Below are 23,101 nucleotides of genomic sequence, written 5' to 3' on the forward strand. Positions count from 1 at the left end.
AACAACTTGCCCACCACCGATGTCAGGCTCACCGGTGTATAGTTCCCTGGTTTTCCTTACCACTTTTCTTAAACAGTGGCACCATGTTAGCCAACCTCCAGTCTTCTGGCACCCAGTCATAGTGTGAAAGATTTTGAGGGAGCAGATTTCTTAAATCGCATCCACAAGAACTTTTCAAGTCAATGCACAGAAGCCCTTACAAGAGAGGGACCTGCTCTAAAATTACTTTTCGGGGTAATGAAGCTGGGAAAATGGTTAATGTATCAGAGGGACAGCATCTTACAGATAGTGATCATAATTTTGCTAGATTCAAGGTTCTTCTGGAAAAGGGCAAGAATAGGCTTAAAATTAAAGTTCTAAACAAGGAGGAGGCTGATTTTAATAAGATTCAACATGATTTGGCCAGAATTGTCTGGGACCAGAAACTTTGAGATAAATCTGCATAGAACAGTGGGCCGCATTCAAGAAGGAAATACGGAAAGTACAGATTTCAACAAAGATTAAAAAATGGGACCAACAAATCCCATTCAGGACTTGATGGATAAATGGGATTGAATATGGAGGCAAAGGGAAGCTTATGACAAAACTGAGACCACCAGAGGATTATGGAATGTGAAGATTGCAGCAAATGCTTCAGCCTTATCTTCAGCACTGATATGTTGGCTCTCCAATTATTAAGGATAGGGACATTTCTGGACCCTCTCCTCCAGTGCGCTATTTAATTGTCTACCACCATTCACAGTTGGATATGTCATGACTGTATCTGATTATTTGGTTATAGAATCACTGAACACTTTCACTTGATGCTCTGCTATTTGGCATGCAAATAATCCTGTTTTGTAGTATGCCTGATACTGACCCTGACATTTCCTTGTGCGCTCTTCACAGAACCAGTGTTGAGGAGTATGCCAAGTGCTAAGGTTAGAGATTGCATTGAAGTTTAATTCTGCTGTTGTTGATGGGTCACAATACTTCATGGATGCCCAGTCTTGAACTGTTAGATCTGTTTGAAGTCTAATTCATTTTGCCCAGTGATAGTGCCAAACAGGATGAAGAAGGGTAATTTCAATGAGAAGATGAGACTTTAACTTCATAAGGACTGTGCAGTGGTCACGCTGATCAATAAGTCATGGATAGATGCATCTGCAGCAGGCAGATTGGTAAGGATGGGATGTTTAGTATATTTTTGTCTCATTAGTTAGCTCACTACCTGCCACAGAGTCGGTCTAACAGCAATGTTCTTTACAACTCTGTCAGCTCAGTGAGAAATGCTGCTGCCAAGCCACTCTTGGTGGACAGTGAAGTCATTCATCCAGAATACATTCTGCACCCTTGCCATTCTTAGTTGATCCAAGTGGTATAGAACATGGAGTACTACCAATTTATTAGCTGAGGGGAGAGGCAAGGAGCGTTACATGGATGCCAGCAGCAGGTTTCCTTGCCATGTTTTGACTTGATACCATGGTACACCATTGGAGTCAACTCCAATTGCAACTCCCTTCTGAATGTATACCACTGTGACACCATCTTTGCTGTATGTGTCCTGGCAGAGGACTTTGCAGGGTTGAGTTTTTGCTGTTGACATTTCCTTGTGTCTTATTTGATACCCAAGTTGTCCATCCTGTTGCATTCCTTTTTGAGTTTTCAGCAATTGATATAATTGAATGGCTTTTCAGGCTATTCTAGAAGATAATTAAGCACCAACCTCATTATACTGGATCTGGAGTCACATTTAGGTCAGACCAGTCAGGACTGCAGTTTTACTTTCCTAAAAGACATTAGTGGGTTTTGTTGTTTTCACAACAAGTGATAATGTTCACGGTGACCATCAGATTTGAATTCTAGGTTTTTATTAAATTCAAATTTCATTACATGATCTGTTCTGGTGGGATTCAAACTCACATTCCGAGAATATTCTCTGGGTTTCTGGACTACCAGTCCAGTGACAATACCACATTTGGTATTGTCATCTCTCTCAAGTTGCTGAGGCAGGAGACCAAATGAATATGCTCACCAGGTTTGGCTTGCACAAAGAAATTTAAAGAGACATGACTGCTTTTGCATGCCAACAATGACTTGGAGCTACAATGACGAGTGGATGAACATGAGGGCAAACACAGGAGAGCCATTCCAAAAGGGAAAACAAGCCCCCTTTGAATGGTACTTCCCTTTTACCCCCATATCAGGTTTATAATAGAACCAAAAAGTTTTGACTTTCCATGCTGGTGAAATATGCACATGAAACAATGCTAAGGATGTTTTCAAAACCAACAGAAAACATTCATCTATTAACTACTTGACACTTTAAAGAATTCCAGTAGCTTCGTAAGGAATGGATATTCTGTTCTGAAAACATTCTAACAGTAGTTTGTTCTGGTATGACGCAGGTTTCATAAATGCAAATTGGCTATGACGCGATTGACGAATTATGGACACTGTTTGGATAACATGAATTTTCTGCTGAACTGGTATAGCGATCTTTTACAGCGCAATTTTCTATGCTGGTTTTCCATAGCGCGATTTTCTATCGAACAAGGTTGCACAGGAACGCAACTGTCATGTTATAGCAGAACAACCTGTACTCTGGAAAAAAAAAATTCATGGTCTTTAGATAGCAATTTACATATAGACTATCACCCTGTTTGGAGTCAGATATGTAATCAGATCCATGGTAAAGAGGAGGCATGGCAAAATGATCACACAAAAACACCCTAGTGGACTTGAGTGGCAATCTTGACAGCTTCCAAATCAGCATTATAAATACCCATGTTAACTTTCCTGTTCTGCTGAAAAATTAATACAATATAAAATATAACTAATACTAATGATTTCCAGACAGTTTGTTCATTTTATAAAATTATGAAGAAGTTCCAACCCATAAAATGTATTCCTCACCAGGATCATTGTGTGAATGGGGTACAACAAAGACTTGCAGTTTCTCATCATCCCATTCATTTTCATTGTACGTGATGTCAAAGCCCTGTTTCCAAACTCCACCATCTGGATTGTCAAAAGGTAGAATGTTGTAGATATCCAACATCTAGAATAAATTAGAAATAAGCTGACACCAATAAATAATTTAACGTTAGTACAGAAAAAGAACACCACAATAAACAAGAACAAAATAGAATCCATATGGATTGCAATAGAAGATAATACAGGATTAAACTAATTGGTCTAGATCAAAAAATGGATGCTCTTATAATGCTGTAAGCCAATGCTGCAAAGGTATTGTAAATGGTTGTTTCTGACAATAGCATCTAGAGAATCTGACCCAAGTTAAGAGTGTAAATAGATATTATTTTGGCTACATTCTGTAAGCACTGATAACAATTACTTAAGCAAACACTAAAAACTGGCTAGCTCTTTCCAGGGACAAAGAAAGAACAAAGAGCAACGAAAATTTACAGCCCAGGAACAGGACCTTTGGCCCTCCAAGCCTGAGCCGATGCAAATCCACTGTCTAAACCCGTCGCCCAATTCCTAAGGATATGTATCCCTCTGCTCCCCACCTACTCATGCACCTGTCCAGATGCACCTTAAATGAATCTATCATGCCTGCCTCTACTGGCAATGCGTTCCAGGCACCTACCACCCTCTGTGTAAAGTACTTTCCACGTGTATCCGACTTAAACTTTTCTCCTCTCACCTTGAACGCGTGACCTCTCATTATTGAATCCTTCACCCTGGGAAAAAACTTCTCTCTATCAACCCTGTCTAAACCCTTCATGATTTTGTAGACCTCAATCTCTTTTTTTTTTAGTAAATACAATTCTAACCTACTCAACCTCCCTTCATAGCTAGCACCTTCCATACCAGACAACATCCTCATAAACCTTCTCTGCACCTTACCAAGGTCTCCACATCCTTTTGGTAATGTGGCAACCAGAACTGTACACAGTATTCTAAATGCAGCCAAACCAAAGTCTTGTACAATTTTTACATGACTTGCCAGCTCTTATACTCAATACCCCGTCCGACGAAGGCAAGCATACCATACGTCTTCTTGACCACTCTATCCACCGGTGCAGCCACCTATAGGGTACAATGGACTGAACTCTCAGATCCCTCTGCTCATCAACTTTTCCCAAAAGGCTCTTCTGTTTACAGTATAGTTCGTTCTAGAATTAGACTTCCCAAAATGCATCACCTCACATTTGCCTGGATTGAACTCCATCTGCCACTCCTCCGCTCCACTCTCCAGTCTATCTATATACTTCTGTATTCTTTGACAGTCCCCTATGCTTTCTGCTACTCCACCAATTTTCGTGTCATCTGCAAACTTACTGATCAGACCAGCAACGCCCTCTTCCAGATCATTTATGATCAAATATCCAGGACATTTCTTTATATTCTGATAGGTTATAAATCTATTTTATTCATGATATCAGCTAACCTTTTAGAGAACAGATGAAGGTGGAGAAAGATGTGCAGAAAAATTAGGAATTACATTAAAAATAATTGTGGATTTCAACTATCCTCATATTAATTGACAGAAATAGTAGTTGTTGAGAAATGGTAACAAGTGGTGAAGAAAATGGAGTTCCTACAGTATATACTGGTGGCTCTTCTGATTCGAAGTGTGAAATAACCCAACAAGAGAAGATTTACAAAGTGAAAGCAAACTAATGTAGATGTTGAAGAGCTAAAATAAAATTGAAAGTGAACACAGAAACTCAGAAGGTCTGGCAGCATTTGTGGAGACAGAAACAAAGTTAACTCTGAGCCAAAATCAGAAATTGCTGCAAAAACTCAGCTTCAGATCTGAAGAAGGGTCACTGGACCTGAAACATTAATTCTCCTTTCTCTCCACTGATGCTGCCTGACCTGCTGAGTTTCTGATTTTGCTTCTGATTTACAGCATGCACAGTTCTTTGGTTTTATGTTAACTCTGAGCAAATATGACTCTTCTTCAGAACCCAAATGGAGATTTGTCATTGGATCAAGTGGTGGGGACTGAACTAGAATAGACAAGATGAGTAAAAGTAAGGGAATTTCTAATAGTAGAAACGATTATATAATGTGTTTAGATAACGATAGAGAAAGACATAAGTATTTTAAGAAAGGTAATAGATTGAAGAAAAGCTCATTCTGCATGGCTGAAATTAAAATTTGTGAAACAAAATATTGTCAAACATCGATGTAGTCCCACTGAATTTGTTTGAGAAGGTAACACAGACAGTAGACAATGGTAAGCACTAGATATGTCTAATCTAGATTTTCAAAGGATGTTTGACAAAGTGGCATTAATAGACAAATGACTAAGGTCACAGAAACTGGAGCCAGCAAAATAGATTGCCAAATGATCTCAAGACTGAAAGCTGACAAAGATAATAAAAGGCAGTTGTTCAGAGTGACGGAAGGTGGGAACATCAGTGTTGGGACCATTGCTATTCACAATATATCGGAACAATTTTGATCTTCAAATCAAAAACCAAGTTCTAAATCTATGGACGATATCAAATATTGAGAAGCAGTATGACTAATGAATAAAGTTGCAGAATGGGCAAATAAGTAGTTGATTGATACTACAGAACTTGAAAATTGCTGTGAACACACATTTTATTGAAGCATTTCACTTTGCAATCTTCACGGCAAGTCAAAAGAGCATCAATTCAAGTGAAAAACCAACATTTATGCTGCATGAGATGACAGCATTGATTGGTTGGCAAATGCACTCTGATTGATAGAGGTACTGCATGGAAAATCTATCAAATAATGTTAATTAACAAGTAGATTACCCTAATTCACCCCAACAGTATCATGTGAAATAAACCAATGAATGACAGTCACCTATTTGCTATGCACATGTCCTTTCTGTCTGTAAATATAGCTTCTAGTATGTGTAAGTGTGCCACACTGTGAATGGGCTGAAAATGCTAAATTGACTGAGTGCAACTATTTGGACAGATGTGAATATCCCAGCAAAGAAAACAGCTCTCTCTCTTTCTCCTGGAATGATTGGAATGACAAAAAGAAGAAAGATTAAAAGAAAAGATTAACAACAAAAGACCTGGGTCCACTGGATCAACTACTGAAGTGAAGAATAGCCATCTTTTTATGGACAAAGTAGTGTCACCACTGCTGAAATCAACAGAACGTATGATAGACAATGTAGCCAACTTTGAAATTGGACAGTTTAGCTTCAGAATTTTGTTTCCTGTCGTTATTCGTCTGCACAAATAATGTTTTTCAACCTTCTGTCTGTTCAGTGTCAATGTGTGAAAAACAGTCAGACAAATTTGTCGCCTTGGTTTTCTAGATGAAAGTTTACATATTTTGACACTCCAGAAACATGTCTACCACAGTTTCAGTGGCCAATTATTTTACTCAGTCCATATCCATCAATAATCTTCCCTTCATCACAGGTCAGAGGTGGGGATGATCGCATAATGTTCAGCACCATTCACAACTACTTAAACACTGAAGTAGTCTATGTTCATATGCAGCAAGACTTGAACAAACTCTAAGCTTGGGCTGATAAGTGACAAGTAACATTTGCACCAAGTAGTGTAGCATCAAGGAGTCCTAGGAAATCAATAGTCAATGGGAATCTGGGAAAATTCCTGTTTGGAATCGTACTCAACACAAAGGAAGATAGCTATGGTTGTTAGATGTCAGTGATCTCAACAGGAATGTGTCCCAGGCCTAATCACTTTCTGCTCAAAACACAGGAATAAAATAGGACATTAAGTCATGAACATTCCCAAGAAGAGAGAATCTAACGATTGCCCTTGACATTCAGTGGCACTACCATTTCAAATTCCCCCACTATCACTACTTTGGAGAGTTACAAGTGGCCAGAAACATAACTGAACTATCCTCATAAATATTGTGACTACAAAATCAAACCAGAAGTCAGGAACAATGTAGCATGTAACATAGGTTCTGTATCCCCAATTCTTGCGTCTAATCGGTTTGCCGGATTCACTATGGAGAAATGGTTAGTAATTCTTTTGAAATTTGTAAAAATCAAGCTACTGGTTGAAAACTAATTAGTGCTTTGGAATGAAACAGATCTAGCTACTGCACGTCCATAAAACACAGTTATTACTTACTTGCAAATTTGACCCTTTTGCATACCCCTTCGAGGCAAACTGACAATCTTCGGCTTCAATTGAAATAATGGAAGAGGAAGATCCAAAGACTTCAGAGAAAAATCCTTTACTTGAATTTGAATTTTCATGGTCCCCTTGGTTATCTTTCACAGATTCGCTCAAATTAATAACGGAATCCCTGATGTTTGAAATGATTTCATTGTTTTCAGCTAATAGATGCTCTAGATGGTCAATTTTTTCATGCAGAATTGAAAGCTGTGCCTGCAAAATAAAAGGGAAAATGTCACTCAATAGGTTTTATATTTGCTAATCTTGAAAAAGCACCTGTTCAGACAAAGACAAGAACATTGTATCAACATCAAAGTTCCTCTATTTCTCACGAATCAATTCTCATTTTTCAGAATGTCCCATTTTGCATCTTTATCCAAGATAATCTTATGTTACAAAATGTGAAATATAATGATTCAAATTTCTAATTAGCTCCTAACATAAGTCTGTATTATAATGGTAAGCCTGCAGAACCCCTAGATCTTCACATCGGCTTCCAGCCTCAGTGAATTTATGATCCGCCTTTTTACCAGGCAGAAGTACAATGTTACAATGTTTTGCCAGATCTAAGCTCCTCTAAACTTTAAGCAAACCAGAGGTTCATAGATCTCAATAACTGCATTCACAGAATCACCACTTTTTCAGAACAGATCCCTATTTGAGGCGTAAGCAGTAAACAGTCCCAACTTAGAATGTGGGAATTGGTTTAGCTCAAGCCAGAAATACAAAACAAAATCTAGTGTTTTGCTCACAGAAAATAAGAGGGAGTTATTTGTAAATGGGAACTGAATTTTTCTGGCTGGACCAGCATTTATTGCTTTTCAATAGTTACCTTAGAAAAAAAGGTGGTGATGAGCTGTCTCTTGATTCACTACAGTCCATTTGTTATAGGTACAGTCACATTGCTGTTAAGGAAAAGATTTCTAGGATCTTGATCTAGGAAATTTAAAGGAACAGCAATATGTCTCAAAGCCAGATTGGTGTCTGGCGCAGGGGGGAATCTGACAGATGGTGGTGTTCCCATGTATCTGCTTCTCTTGTCCTTCTAGGTAGTAGTAGTCATGGCTTTAGATGGGACTGGTTAAGGATCCTCAGTAAATTTCTGCATGCATCTGCTGCTGCAAAATATCAGCGATGGTGGGAATGAATGCTGATGGTGGATGTGGTGCAACTCATGCAGATTGCTTTGTTGCCTTGTACTTGGTAGACAGGCTTTAGGGAGTCAGGTGAGTTACTCACTTCACGATTCCTAACCGCTCACCTGCTCTTTTAGCCACAGTATTTATATCGCTACTCCAATTCAGTTTGTGGTCAATGGTATTCCTAAGGAATAGGACTGAGTTCTGAAGAAGGGTCACTAGACCTGAAGTGTTAACTCTGCTTTCTCTCCACAGATGTTGTCTGACCTGCTGAGTTTCTCATGCTATTTCCCATTTTTGTTTCAGATTTCCAGCATCCGCAGTACTTTGTTTTCTGTTTGGTAACCTGAAGGATTCAATAATGGCAATGCCATTGAATGTCAAAGGGCAATGGTTAGATTGTCTCTTCTTGGAGATGGTCATTGCCTGGCATTTGTGTCACATAAACATCACTTGTCACTTGTCATCAGCAATTTGGTCAGTGCCCAGGTCTTGCTCCACTGTAAAATGGATTACTTCAGTATTTGAGTTGCCGGAAATGGTGCTTAAAATTGTGCAATCACCATGGAACATTCCCACTTCGAACTTTATGACAGAGAGAAGGTCATTGATGAAGCAGCTGAAGATGGTTGGGCCTAGGGCACAACCTAGAGGTATGTAGAGCAGATTAACTTTTTTGACTCTATCTATTCAAGTTTCCGCATCCACCCCAACCAAAGTAAACACTTGTTTACTTCCAGGATTAAAAAGATTTGCAGAGATGTCTCAGACTTTTTTAACTTCCTAGCACCACGTGTGCCATTTTTCCCAATAAAACAATCATTAAGATGACTGTCAAGGAAGGATCAGTAACACCTGTTCAAATTATGTAAACTGGTATTGTCAGGAGACATTTGTATTCCACAATGTGTGACCCAAGGAAAGAGAAAGTCTCCTTCAAGAGGTTGGTGTTTTTCCAAAAGGTTTAGCAGTGTGTATTGTGCAAGATAGGGAATGGCAAAGCTATGAAGGCAATTTTAAAATTCTCATCCTTCTTTATAATTGAGGGTATGAGGACAGCATTGCCCAATGTCAGGTAACAAACAAGCAAAACTTGGTGCAGATTAGCTTCTCATTTATCCACCAGTATATTATTTAAGACTTCCTGAACTTTCTCTTCCGTAATGTGAACTATTTTTAAAACATCAAAGTTTATTTCTCCGCATTCCCTAGACTATTACTTTCTCCACAGTAAAAGCTGACGCGAAATAAACAGGAGCTCCGTGATCATAAAAGAGATCCTATCCTCTCTCTAGTTAGCCCCTTGCTCTTCATGAATTTGTAGAAGCTCTTTGGTTTATCCTTGATCTTATATGCCAATGGTAAAAATCACACAACACCAGGTTATAGTCCAACAGGGTTTATTTGGAAGCACTAGATTTCGGAGTGCTGCTCCTTCATCAGGTAGCTGTGGAACGAGATCATAAGACACAATTTATAGCAAAACATTAGAGTCATGCAACTGAAATGATATATTGAACAAACCTAGATTGTTGTCATAGAGTCATAGAGATGTACAGCAAGGAAACAGACCCTTTGGTCCAACGCATCCATGCCGACCAGATATCCCAACCCAATCTAGTCCAACCTGCCAGCACCCAGCCCATATCCCTCCAAACCCTTCCTATTCATATACCCATCCAAATGTCTTTTAAATGTTGCAATTGTACCAGCCTCCACCACTTCCTCTGGCAGCTTATTACAACAATGTACCATCCTCTGTGTGAAAAAGTTGCCTCTTAGGTCTCTTTTATATCTTTCCCCTCTCACCCTGAACCTATGCCCTCTAGTTCTGGACTCCCCGAACCCAGGGAAAAGACTTTGTCTATTTATCCTATCCATGCCCCTCATAATTTTGTAAACCTCTATAAGGTCACCCTCAGCCTCCGACGCTCCAGGGAAAACAGCCCCAGCCTGTTCAGCCTCTCCCTATGGCTCAAATCCTCCAACCCTGGCAACATCCTTGTAAATCTTTTCTGAACCCTTTCAAGTTTCACAACATCTTTCCAATAGGAAGGACGCAATAAGAGTTAAGTCTTTCATCTTTGAGAATGGGTTACAGGTTTTGGTTCATTAATATGAAAATCCCAGAACTTCTTTTAAGTCACTTTCTCAATATAACTTAAGGCTTTATAACAAAAGGTGACATCTTAGCTCAGACAGTGCATTGAAGATGTGAGGTTAGAGTCTGTCTGTATCCCAATCTTGAGTTAGACTGGTTCTATTTCCAAAAGAAGGAATTTATAAAATATTAAATGGATTGACTGCTTGCAGATTGTGTGCTTTTTGAGCAAAATAGAATGTATCTGCAAATATAATTCTGCAAATGAGAGAGCGCACACCCTGCTTTGTAAAGTGTGAGAGTTTGATGGAGCATAAGCCTGTCAGAAAAAGACAGAGAGACAGAGTGAGTGAGTGAGTGAGTATGTAAGAGTGTGTGTGTGAGAGAGAGTGTAGAGTGTAAAGGGGTCAACTCAGTGTGATATGAACCCAAGGTCCTAGTTAAGGCCATCCTTATGGGTTCCAAACTTCGCTATCAGCTTCTGCTCGGCCACTCTGTGTTGCTGAATATCAAGTTCGCCTTGAAGGTTGGTCACTTGAAGATAGGAGGACAAATGTCCCTGATTGCTGAAGTGTTCCCCGACTGGAAGGGAACACCTCTGTCCAGCAATTGTCATGTGGCGTCCATTCATTGTTATCATAGCATCAGCTTGGTCTGGCCAATGTACCATGCTTTGGGGCATCCTTGCCTGTAACTCTATGAGGTAGACAACATTGGCCAAGTCACATGAGTACCTGCCGTGAAAATGGTGGGTGGAGTCCCCACATGTAATGGCCGTATCCATATTGACACCCTTATAAATCTTGCAGTGTTGCCATGACAGGGTTGTACAGTGTTGTGATCCATGTTGTCCTGAAGGCTGATCAGTTTGCTGCGAACCATGGTCTGTTAAAGGTTTGGCAGTTGTTTAAAGGTGAGAAGTAGAGGCGTAGGGAAGGTCTTGACGAGGTGCTCATGCTCATCGATAGTGTGTTGCAGGCTGCAAAGAACATGCTGTATTTTCTCTGCTCCCGGGAAGTATTGGACAATGAAGGGTACCCTATTAGTTGCATCCCGTGGATGTTTCCTGAGGAAGTCATTATGAACACACATTTAAGTCTATGGGCTGAATTTGCAGATATGATCTATAGGCAGTCTATCCATACAATATTTTAGAAATTCCTACTTTGGAAATAGAACTAGTCTGCCTCAAGATTGGGATACAGACAGACTCCAACCTCACCCCTTTAAAGCATTTTCTGAGCTGAGATGTCACTTTTTTTTATATAAAACCTTAAGTTATCTCGTGAATGTGGCTTGAAAGTAGTTCTGGAATTTACATATTAATGATCCAAAACCTGCAATTCATTTTAAAAGATGAAAGCCTTAACAATAATCTAGGTTTGTTCAATATATCATTTCAGTTGCATGATACTGTAATCTTTTGCTTTAAATTCTGCGCCTTATGATCCCGTTCCACAGCTACCTGATGAAGGAGCAGTGGTCCAAAACGCAGTGCTTCCAAATAAACCTTGTTGGACTGTGTGTGATTTTTACCTTTGTTCACCCCAGTCCAACACCAGCTCCTCCATGTCTTATTTGCCAATACTATCTCACATTCCCTCTGTGCCTTCCTGATTTTTCTATCAGAATGCCCCGACACTCTTTATATTGATTAAGAGATTCAATTGAACCAAGTTGTCTATATCTAAAGAAAGATTCTCTTTTATTCTTGACCAGAACCTCAATATCTGTATTCATCCATTGTTTCTTAATCTTACCCTTCATTTTGACAGGAACAAAATGCCTCTGAACTCTTTCTAATTTACAGCTTCCACAATTCTTTCAGTTTTTACACTGATTCTAGTCAGTGCTTCTAATACTTCCAGTTGTCACTATCCTACTGCAGTGGTTTCATATTTTCAGCCATCTTTTGGAAGTGCTTCAATGTCCTGACCTTATTTTTCTCAAATAATTTTTTTTTAAGAAAGCTCTGATCAGCACTGAAGCTATGACAATATTCATTACCCAGTCAGAGAGTTCAGCTTCCAAGAAACATTAGTCCTTGCCTTTGACATCTAAACAAGAACAAAACACCTTGGCATCTACTAATTCACATTACTAATGAAAATGATTTAATTGATTCTTGTGGCTGTTGTCTGCAGGACATCAGGAGTGAATGGTGAATTCTGAAGTTCACTTTCACAGAACATTGATCTCCCACATGTTCCATACACTAACAGAGTCTCTCTGATCCTCCTGAGTCAGGTTCAAAGCACTAATTCTGTGTAATCTTTCCTTTCACCATTTTCTTATCTGGTTATGCAACTGCTAAATCTAAAAAGGGTAGCTCTACTCTTTCTTTAAAAAGCTTCAATATGCATGTATTCAAGTCTGCGGTCTTCCAATTTAAGCTGAGAGTTTGGTGGTCACCTTTCTGATGTTCCATTTTTTAAAATGCTGTTTATTCGAGTGCAACTTATAGCCTACGACTCACTGGGGAGATTCAGCAAAGTCGCTGATGTGAAGTTTTATCCTTCCCTGTTGCTTTCAGCTGCAGCCGAACTTTTCTCCCCCCTCCATTTTTCGTGCTTTCATTTTTGTCTGGGGAAATCGCACCTGAGGACTTTGGCCCTATTATAGGTCAATCTAATACTGACTCTGTGAACACATGGACCACCAATCCAGCCAGCGCACAAAACCTATGCTCAGTCATTGCTATCTGTACAATATTTTGGCCTCCTGGGGTTTCAGTGCATATAGACTCTGTATCACTTCAAATCTTGTGAGAGACTTTTCATACTTGCATTGTCCAAGCAAATCCACTATTGATCACTATGCTGTGGTTTTGACTTTATTTATGTAAACCTATCAATCACATCAGAACTGGTCAATGGATATGGGCTCTGTTTATTTGAAATATGGCATGGGATTGTTCAGCAGTCAGATATTACAGAAGCTCAGCAACAACCTACAGAAAAGCACAGCTACACTACTTCACACTACATACTTTAAGTTAAATCAGCAGTGGCTGATAGATATTGAGAGGATGTTTGGTACTGTCAGGGGAATTTCAACTGGGGGACATAATTTAAGAGCGGGACCTCCTTTGAAAGTGGAGATCAGGAGTGGTTGAATTTTCCTCAGAGGGTCATTAGTTTGCAGAATTCTCTTCCTTAGAAAACAGTGGAGGCTGTGTCACTGAATTTATTCGAGACTGCATGTGACAGACTTTTAAAAGACAAGGAAATCATTGATGATAGGAGGCAGACAGGAACATGGAGTTAAGACCACAAACAAATCAACCATGAGTGAGTTCCAGGTTCCCACAACCTCTGGATGAACTTCTTTTCCCTCTCATATTCCCTCTAAACCTCCTGTTCCTTACCAATCACTGATCCCTCCCACGAGGGGAAAAGTTCCTTCTGGTCTACCCTGACTGTACCCATCATAATTTTATGTCCTGCCCTCAATCTCCTCTGCTCCAACAGCAATCTCTCTTCATAACTAAAAGTCTCTAGCACAGGCAAGATCTTGCTAAATGCCCTCCACACTCTTTCTAATGATATCACATCCCTTCTGTAATGGGTACAGTTCTGGAACTCACATTGGTTAGGCACAGCCAGAGTAATGTTTTATACACAGTTTCCGCAAGATCTTTTGCTCTAAAACTATATGCCTTTACTAATAAAGGCAAGTATACCATATTCCTTTATAACCACTTTATTTATACAAACGATTTGGAGGTATGGCTAGTAAATTTGCAGATGACACCAAAATTGGTGGTGTAGTGGACCGCAAATAAAATTACCTCAGAGCACAAAGGGATCTTTATCAAATAGGACAATGAGTGGCAGATGGGTTTGATTGAGGTAAATGTGAGATGCTGTATTTTGGTAGGGCAAATCAGGATATCACTTATATACTTAACGGTAAGATTCTGGAGAGTGGTGCTGAGCAAAAAGACCAGGAGTGCAGGTTCATAGTTTCTTGAAAAGTGGAGCCACAGGTAGACAGAATAGTGAAGGCATTGTTTGGTATGCTTAACTTTATTGGTCAGTGCATTGAGTATAGAGGTTGGGATGTCATGCTGTGGATATACAAAACATTGGTTAGGCCACTTTTGGAATATTGCATCCAATTCTGGTCTCCCTGCTTCAGGAAAGATGTTGTGAAACTTGAAAGGGTCTCACACAAGATTTGAAGTGATACAGAGTCTACATGCACTGAAAACCCAGGAGGCCAAAACATTGTACAGATAGCAATGACTGAGCACAGGTTTTGTGTGCTGGCTGGATTGGTGGTATTTGAAAGATTTACAAGGATGCTGCCAGGGTTGGAGGGTTTGAGCTAGAGCTGAATAGGCTGGGGCTGTTTTCCCTGGGGCGATGGGCTGAGAGTTGATCTTATAGAGGCTTATAAAATCATGGGGGACATGGACAGAACAAATAGCCACGGTCTTTTCCTTGGGTGGTGAAGTCCAAAACTAGAGGGCATAGGTTTAAGGAGAGAGGGGCAAGATTTAAAAGGGACCTAGGGATCAACCTTTTCACACAGAGGCTGGTACATGTATGGAATGAGCTGCCAGAGGAAGTGATGGATGCTGGTAAAACAATTAAAAGGCATTTGGATGGGTCTGGGAATAGGAAGGTTTACAGGGATATGGACCAGACACTGGCAAAGGGACGAGTAGAATTTAGAATATCTGGTCAGCATGGGTGAGTTGGACTGAATAGTCCATTTCCATGCTCTTTGACTATGACCTTTCCAGATAACTTAAGAGACCAGTGTACATACACACCAAGGTCCCTCTGATCTTTGGTGCTTTCCAGAGTCACACAGTTTGTCATCTATTCTCTTGCCTTGTTTGTCCTGCGGAAGTACATCCTCCCACATTTATTCAGATTGAATTCTATTTGTCACTGACCAACCCATCTGACTAGTCTGTCTATATCCTCCTGTAATCTATGACTACCCTCCTCACTATTTACCATCCCACCAATTTTCATATCATCCATGAACTTACCTGATCAACCCTCCTGCATTCAAGTCCAAATTGTTTAAATATACTACAAACATCAAAAGCCCCAAAACTGAAAGCTTGTGGAACTCCACTGTACACAGGTTACCAGTCATAAAAACTAGTACTATGCCTCAACCATCATTCTGTTTTCTGCCACTCAGCCAAATCTGGATCTAATTAGCCAAATTTCCTTGGGTCCTATGGGTTCTTAACTTTGCTATAAGCCTCCCATATGGGATCTTATTAAAAGCCTTGCTCAAGTTCAAATGGATTACATTAACAACTTGGTCACCTCTTTGAAAAGTTCAATTAAGTCGGTCAGACATGACTTCCCCTTACCAAAGTAATGCTGTGGTTGATTAATCTCTGCCTCAGTCAGATTAATTCTGTCCCTCAGAATTGCTTCCAAGTTTCCCCATCACTGAGATTAGACTGACTGGCCTATAGATTCCTGATTTTATCTCTTGGTCCCTTTTTGAATAATGCTACATGGACTGTTTTGCAGTCCAGTGGCACGTTTCCTGTGGCCAGTGAAGAATTGAAAATTATTGTTAGCACCCTTGCTATTTACTTCCTTTCTTCCTTCCTTACTCCCTCAACATAAGATATATTTCATCTGGTCCTGGATATTTACCTATGGTTAAGCTTGTCAGACCCCTCAGAACCTCCTGTCTATGCCAATTTTAAAAATTGTATCTTAGTCCTTTTCCCAAATTTCTACACCCACATTATCCTTCTGACACAAAGTATGCATTAGAACCCTGCCAATGCCATCTGGCTCGACACAAATTATCACTGGCTGTACTCTTTTATTTTATTTAACGATTTTATTTTATCTGCCGTTATCATTTCATGCCCCTTTCCACTCTCGTAATATCCATTTTGAAGTGCTCCCTTCCACATTCTGTACTCCTGTAGAAGTTCGACTATTGTGAGCCTTTGGTATCAGTCCCTTTTTCTTTATTCATTCCTTGGTATTGAGGGTTCAGAGGATTTGATGGCCCACCTTTTATTTTTATTGGAACAGGTTGGCCCTGTACTGTGCATATTCCCTTCTTGATTGCATCCCAGTGCTCTGATATATCTATCTAAATGTATCTGCTTTCAGTCTACTCTGGCCAAACCATACCTGAGCTTATTAAAGTCACTTTCCACAGCTGAGAGCTTTGATTTCAAGTCCATCCTTGGCCTTTTCTATAACAACTTTGAATTTAACAACTGTGATTGCTGCCTGAAAAACATTTCCCTATTGATACTTCAACCACTTGCCCAGCTTCATTATCGAACATTAAGATTAGATTAGATTCCACCCTACAGTGTGGAAACAGGCCCTTTGGCCCAACCAGTCCACACGAACCCTCCAAAGAGTAACCCAACCAGACCATTTCCCTCTGACTAATGCACCTAACACTAGGGGAATTTAGAATGACCAATTCACCTGACCTGCACATCTTTGGATTGTGGCAGGAAACTGGAGCACCCGGATTAAACCCATGCAGACACGGGGATAATGTGCAAACTCCACACAGACAGAAATTGGGACCCTGATGCTGTGAGGCAGCAGTGCCAACCACTGAGCCACCGTGCTGCCAGTCCAGGACTACTCTCTCTCGGAGAGCATTCTACATACTGATTTAAAAAGGTCTCCTGGAAACATTTTAAGAATTCTGATCCCTCTATACTGTGTGGAGTTTGCACATTCTCCCAGTGTCTGCGTGGGTTTCTTCCAGTTTCCTCCCAGTCCAAAAAATGTGCAGGTTAGGTGAATAGGCCATGCTAAATTGCCCGTAGTGTTAAGGCAGGAGTAAATGTAGAGGATTGGGTCTGGGAGGGTTGCGCTTCGGTGGGTCGGTGTGGACTTATTGGGCCGAAGGGCCTGTTTCCACACTGTAAGTAATCTAATCCAATCTAATCTAATCTAAACCGTTCACATAATAACCATATTACTTCTGCATTTCCCTAAATTTTGCTGACATATCTGCTCTTCTATTTCTCTCTGGCCACTCCCAACAATGTGTTTGGTCCTCCTTTGTTTTTAAGTTTACTTATATGGCTTCATTTCAAGAGTTTTCTAAGATGTCGTGAAACTTGAAAGGGTTCATAAAAGGTTTACAAGGATATTGCCAGGGTTAGAGGATCTGAGCTACAGGGAGAGGCTGAACAGGCTGGGGCTGTTTTTCCATGGAGTGTCAGAGGCTGAGGGGTGACCTTATAGAGGTTTACAAAATTATGAGGGGCATAGATAGGATAAATAGACAAAGTCTTTTCCCTGGGGTCGGGGAGTCCAGAACTAGAGGGCATAGGTTTAGGGTGAGAGGGGAAAGATATAAAAGAGACCCAAGGGGCAACTTTTTCACGCAAAGGGTGGTACGTGTAGGGAATGAGCTGCCAGAGGATGTGGTGGAGGCTGGTACAATTGCAACATTTAAGAGGCATTTGGATGGGTATTTGAATAGGAAGGGTTTGGAGGGATATGGGCCAGGTGCTGGTAGGTGGGACTAGATTGGGTTGGGATATCTGGTCGGCCTGGAAGGGTTGGACCGAAAGGTCTGTTTCCTTGCTGTACATCTCTATGACTATGACTCTATGTCATACCTCCTTACTGCTATAATTGATTCCATGATCAATACTGCAATATCCTTTTCTCTTTTACCTCTTTCCCCACCTCACCCGAAAACCCTATATTCTGGAATCTTGAGCTAATTCTGCATCTCTCTCAACTGTGTTTCAGTGATAGCAATTGTATCATACCCCCACTTTTAATTTGTGCCTTCAAGTCATCTGCTTTGTTAATGAGACTCCTTGCTTTAAAATAAATACCATCTAACCTTGCCAAACTCCTTTGCACCTTAACTAGCCTATAATTTCTATGTCTTCTTGACTCCCTTTTTGTCTCTTTTAATTTTGGCTTTTCATCTGCTCCTGCTGAACCTTCTCTCTGGGTCTCATCCTAATTATTTTAGCTGTTATTGTTGTTTCAGTAAATGCTATTAATGAGGTTAAGTTTCAAGTAATTCTGCTTTCTGTTGAATCTGTCTTGTGATACATGTAAACCCCCAAATCCACTTGTTAAAATGAATAAAGTTGGAGACCATCATTTTAACTATGAATAAATACAAAATGGAAGCAAGAACATAGAATTTTTCATTGATCTTGCTCCACAGTGAATATTGTTAACTATTGAAAGCGCAAGGTAATTAGCTAGTCTATCCTACTCATCACTGTTGGAATTATGATTCTCAAACAGTTCAAAGATTTTAATTTGAGTTACCAAGCTTATTTCACTTCTGCAAATGGTCCAATTTATTTTCTTTCATTTACAGAACATGGTATATTTCCTGTTAGGATGCTAATACATGGGGCCATTGTGATTGACACAAAGATTGCCAGTACTTTCAACAATGAAGAGGAAGGTGTTAGGTTACAGGACAACATAAACAGATTAGTCAGATGGGCAGATCTGTAGCAGATGGAATATAGCCCTGATAAATGTGAGGTGATGCATTTTGGAAGAAGGAACAAGACAAAGGAATACTTAATGAATAGTAGAACACAAGGAAGCTCAAAGGGTGCGTGTCCACAGATCATTACAGGTGAGGGGACAAGTTAATAGGGTGTTTTAGGAATACGGGATGCTAGCCTTTATCAATTGTGACTTAAGATTATAAGGGCAGAGAGATCATGTTGAAGCTGTACAAAGCACTGACCAAGCCTCAGCTGGAGTACTGTGTATAGTTCTAATAGCCACATTATAGGAAAGAAGTGATTGCACTGGGTGGTATGCAAGAGTTAATCGGGATGTTACCAGTGATGGAGTACTTCATAGCTGGAGGCTGGATAAGCTTGGGTTGGTTTCTTTGCAGTAGAGAAGGTTGAAGGGGGACCTGATAGAGGCATATGTGTTTTGAGTATGGACAGTGCGAATAGAAAGCAGCTGTTCCCCTTAGTCAAACGGTCAAAGACAAGAGGGCATAATTTTGAAGTGAAAGGTGGGATGTGGAAAGGAAAGTTGAAGAAAAGCTTTTTTAACCCAGTGAATCTGGAATGCACTGCCGAGAAGGATAGTTGAGGCAGGAAACCTCAATCTTTAAAATGCGCTTGAATGAGTACAAAAGTGTCAAAAAATCCAAGGCTATGGGCCTAGTGCGGGAGAGTGGGACTAACATAGGTGGAAGTGTATTTTAGTGGCATAGTCTCAATGGGTCTCTTTTGTATGATTCTTTGAATTACAAATGCAGGCAATTCTGACAGCAGAAAAACAATGCATATTTATTACAGGAGCAGTGAGCATAGGAGAGACAGAATGTGCAAGAAAACACTCCTCCAATCCAGCTCCTCTTTCCCCAGCACTGCTGACCCTCAAAGAACATAATCCATAATTGGAACATAGATGATACAATGTTAATGTCACTGGACTGATAACTCAGAGGGCAGGTTTATGCTCTAGTGCTGTGCATTAAAATCGTATCGTGGCACCTGGTGGAATTTCATTCCAATTAGTTTCAATAAAGGCAAGTGCAAAACTATCCTCAATTTTTGTAAAAATCCAACTGGTTCACCAATGTCTTTTAAGAAAAACAATCTGCAATCCTTACCTGGTCCAGCCTAAATGTGAGTCCAGATCCTCCACTGACCTTAAACATACTCAAAGATCATTTTTCATAGCCCTCTTTGGTACAGAATTCCAAAGGAACACAACATTCAGAGTAAAAACAAAAGTCTAATGTTGAACCTAAGTGACATCTTCCTACTATTAGTCTATGTCCCGTCATTTTAGACTACTGACCAGGAGATATATCTTACCTGCATCTATCCTGTTTATCCTTTTAAGCATTTTGTCGGTTTCAATTAGATCACCTCATTCTTTGAGATTCAAGAATAGAGGCTCAGTTTGCTCATTTTCCCTTTGTGGGACAGTGTCACCACCTCCCCTCTTCCCCTGCCCCCATATGCCACTATTTACTCCTAACTACTCAGCCAAAATGTGTTTGTTCGATTCACATTACAAAATACTGAATCTTTACCCCATTGCTATTTGTGCAACATTCCCTGTGCAAATTGACTGTTTCCTCCATTATATTTTAAAATCCTTTTAAAAAGTGGCTGTAAAATGTTTTGGCATATTGTGAATGGTGTTATTTCAAATAAAATTTTAACCAAACAAAACTCTTCAATGCACCTGTGAAAACGGGACGGTGGGGGAGGGATTTAAGTGGCATAAATTTACCCTTCTCTCATACCACGATATATTTTTGAATAAAGACAAAAACAAATAGAACGAAAACCTTGCTCAAATAGTTACATACAAGAGACTTTAATGTCTACCCGTAACTCGAAAATAAGTTGTTAAAGAGAGAAAAGTATTCTACGGCCCACAACAGATTTTATTCGCAGCAACCACAAACGTAATGAACGTACAAGTTATTTATGAACACTTACATTTGGAAATAGCCCTCCTTTCTTCACATTCTTTGGGTGATCGAATGGAACATGGTCGAGCATTAAGTACAAGGAAAATATCACCACGCAGAATATGGCACTTCCAAATAGTGTGAACTGTCTGCTCAGTTTCATTTTTATCTTTTTAAACATTAAATACATAAAAACATTAGCATTTGGATAATAATATTTCAATACTTCTGAATGGTGTAAAAAGTTCCTCCAGAAAGGACACGCAGAGTAAATTGTACCACTAGACGAACCAGCAAACAGGAAGCAAACGTTTTCCTGTCACATGCACCGAGTGGCAGAATCACATAGAAATTCCAAGCAGGTTTCAAACGCGCCTCCCACTGAGCTCCACTGCCAAAAAAAACAACTTTGTTGTATCCCAATGTCACTGCTGTCGTTCTAAATATATAAGTCTTGGTATATATTATCTTCTGAAGTTATTGGGCAAAAGTGGACCTGAGCAAGTTACGTGGAGACAATGTTGGAAACAAGAGTTGCGAAAAATTGAAGCTCTACTAGGTGCGCAAAAACCTGTTATAATTTTTTAGTGTTTCTAAGACAGGGGGTATAGAGACTCCTGGGGCAGCTGCTTATTGTTTCACACACCCCTTTTCACTCCTCCGTATGCAAACCGGTTTTGTAAGTTGCGGTCTTCAGTAAATTGAAAGCTGATATGACTACTATTTTGCCACACGATGTTCATAGTGATTAATCTCGCCGATCTTTACATTTTTTTCCTGTTGCCCCAGTCTCTCAGGAGTTAATCGGTTTCAGTACATTTCGAATTGTTTGGGTAAATCATTTACCTTGCTGAATGTACAAAATCTACTTTATCGGTGATCTCCTTCGTCGTAGCCTGATATCACATTCGGTTTTCCCACCTCGCCCCCTAAATTAAATGAGCAAACGATAACGCTCCGTAAATGCAATTTTATTTTTGTTAACCGAATGTCATTTTTTCAAATCTGAGCAGATCCGTTCTACTTCCTCCTCGTAAAAGATGTTTTCTTAAAATGTATACCACAAATGGATTTTTCGAAATATAAATATTTAGATACGTATTTAAAGACGGTTAGTTCCTTTGTTAACAAACGAATGTTGCTTTTGTCAAACCAAAACATCAGCGATTAACCAATTCCGAGGTACGAAGACGTCGAACCCTGCAGCTTCCTCCACTCGGCACCAACAGCTTTCGTGTTCTCTTTCTTTTCCTTCCAGCCTACATCAAATGCTGGTTCGGGCCATTACCCACCTACTCTCGTGGCTTATAAACATACTTGTAAAAACTCGACGGGTAACTGTAATGTATTTTATTTACATATTATTGTAATGTGTGCGCTGTGAATTATGTTCCGTTCCGCTCCCTCCCTGCCCCGAATTTTCAAAACAATTTTGTCCGTTATTGATTTCCACTCGAACTCCAACCAAACCTCGGTCTCGCGCACACGCTTGGTCACGTGGACTCAGGCCATGGCACGCATGCGGTAGTTTCCAGAAGAGGCGTTGAGTTTGTGATGCAGATGATCAACATTGGAAGAGAAAACATGTCTGCGAGTTCATGTCCTTCGACCTAGAGGTTGACAAAATAAATTGAGAGACGGAGTAGTATCATTGTTAGTTTGGGGGAGGGAGGGAATAGAGGGAAACACAATAGCCGTGCCGTCAATAAATGTGATGAGGAGGTACTGGTGTTGAACTGGGGTGGACAAAGTTAGGAGTCACACGACACCAGGTCATAGTCCAACAGGTTTATTTGAAACCACAAGCTTTCCAACCGCTGCTCCTTCGTACCTGACGAAGGGGCTGTGCTCCAAAAACTTGATTTCAAATAAACCTGTTGGCTGTAACCTAGTGTTTTCTGACTTTGTCAATAAATGTGAAATACTGGATAAAGTTTAAGCTGAAGTGACAGGAGCAGTGAACATTTCGTTTATGGATGTTATATTGTTGCCTGTTTTTTCCTGGTCTACTTAATGTTCCTTGGTGAAATTGTCTACAAACAGCAGTAGCAATTATATTTTTAATCTGTATGGCATTTTAAAATTGTTTATGGTTCTGTGTTGGAGTGATATCAAAACAAAGTTTGATATCCAGTTTTGATGAAGAGTCGTTTAAACTTGAAACGCTGGCTTGATTTCTCTCAACGGATGCTGCCTGAATGACTGTGATCTCCAGCACTTTTCGTTTTCAGTTTAAATTCCAGCATCTGCTCCTACAAAATTTCATCAGTTCAGTGATGCGATTAAAGGAGGTGCATTATAATGTGTGTAATTTAGGGAGCAAGAACAGTTTGGTGGTGGGG

General features: G+C 40.0%; 1 protein-coding gene across 1 annotated transcript in view; it reads right to left on the minus strand.

The window, feature by feature from the left end:
• Positions 1–21,177, minus strand: part of man2a1 (mannosidase, alpha, class 2A, member 1) — a 246,509-nt gene extending 225,332 nt beyond the window's left edge. The window contains exons 1-3 of the mRNA XM_043710422.2: positions 20,788–21,177; positions 7,059–7,319; positions 2,896–3,040 (exon numbers count right to left, since the gene is read on the minus strand). Of these exons, the coding sequence (XP_043566357.2) occupies positions 2,896–3,040; positions 7,059–7,319; positions 20,788–20,949 (568 nt within the window). The 5' untranslated portion in view covers positions 20,950–21,177. The remainder of the gene's footprint in view (positions 1–2,895; positions 3,041–7,058; positions 7,320–20,787) is intronic.
• Positions 21,178–23,101: the final 1,924 nt, after the last annotated feature.

The sequence above is a fragment of the Chiloscyllium plagiosum genome, unplaced genomic scaffold, assembly GCF_037043375.1.
Source record: "Chiloscyllium plagiosum isolate Xiang-an unplaced genomic scaffold, Cpla_swu_hap1 HiC_scaffold_2, whole genome shotgun sequence".
In the NCBI taxonomy this organism is placed as follows: domain Eukaryota; kingdom Metazoa; phylum Chordata; class Chondrichthyes; order Orectolobiformes; family Hemiscylliidae; genus Chiloscyllium; species Chiloscyllium plagiosum.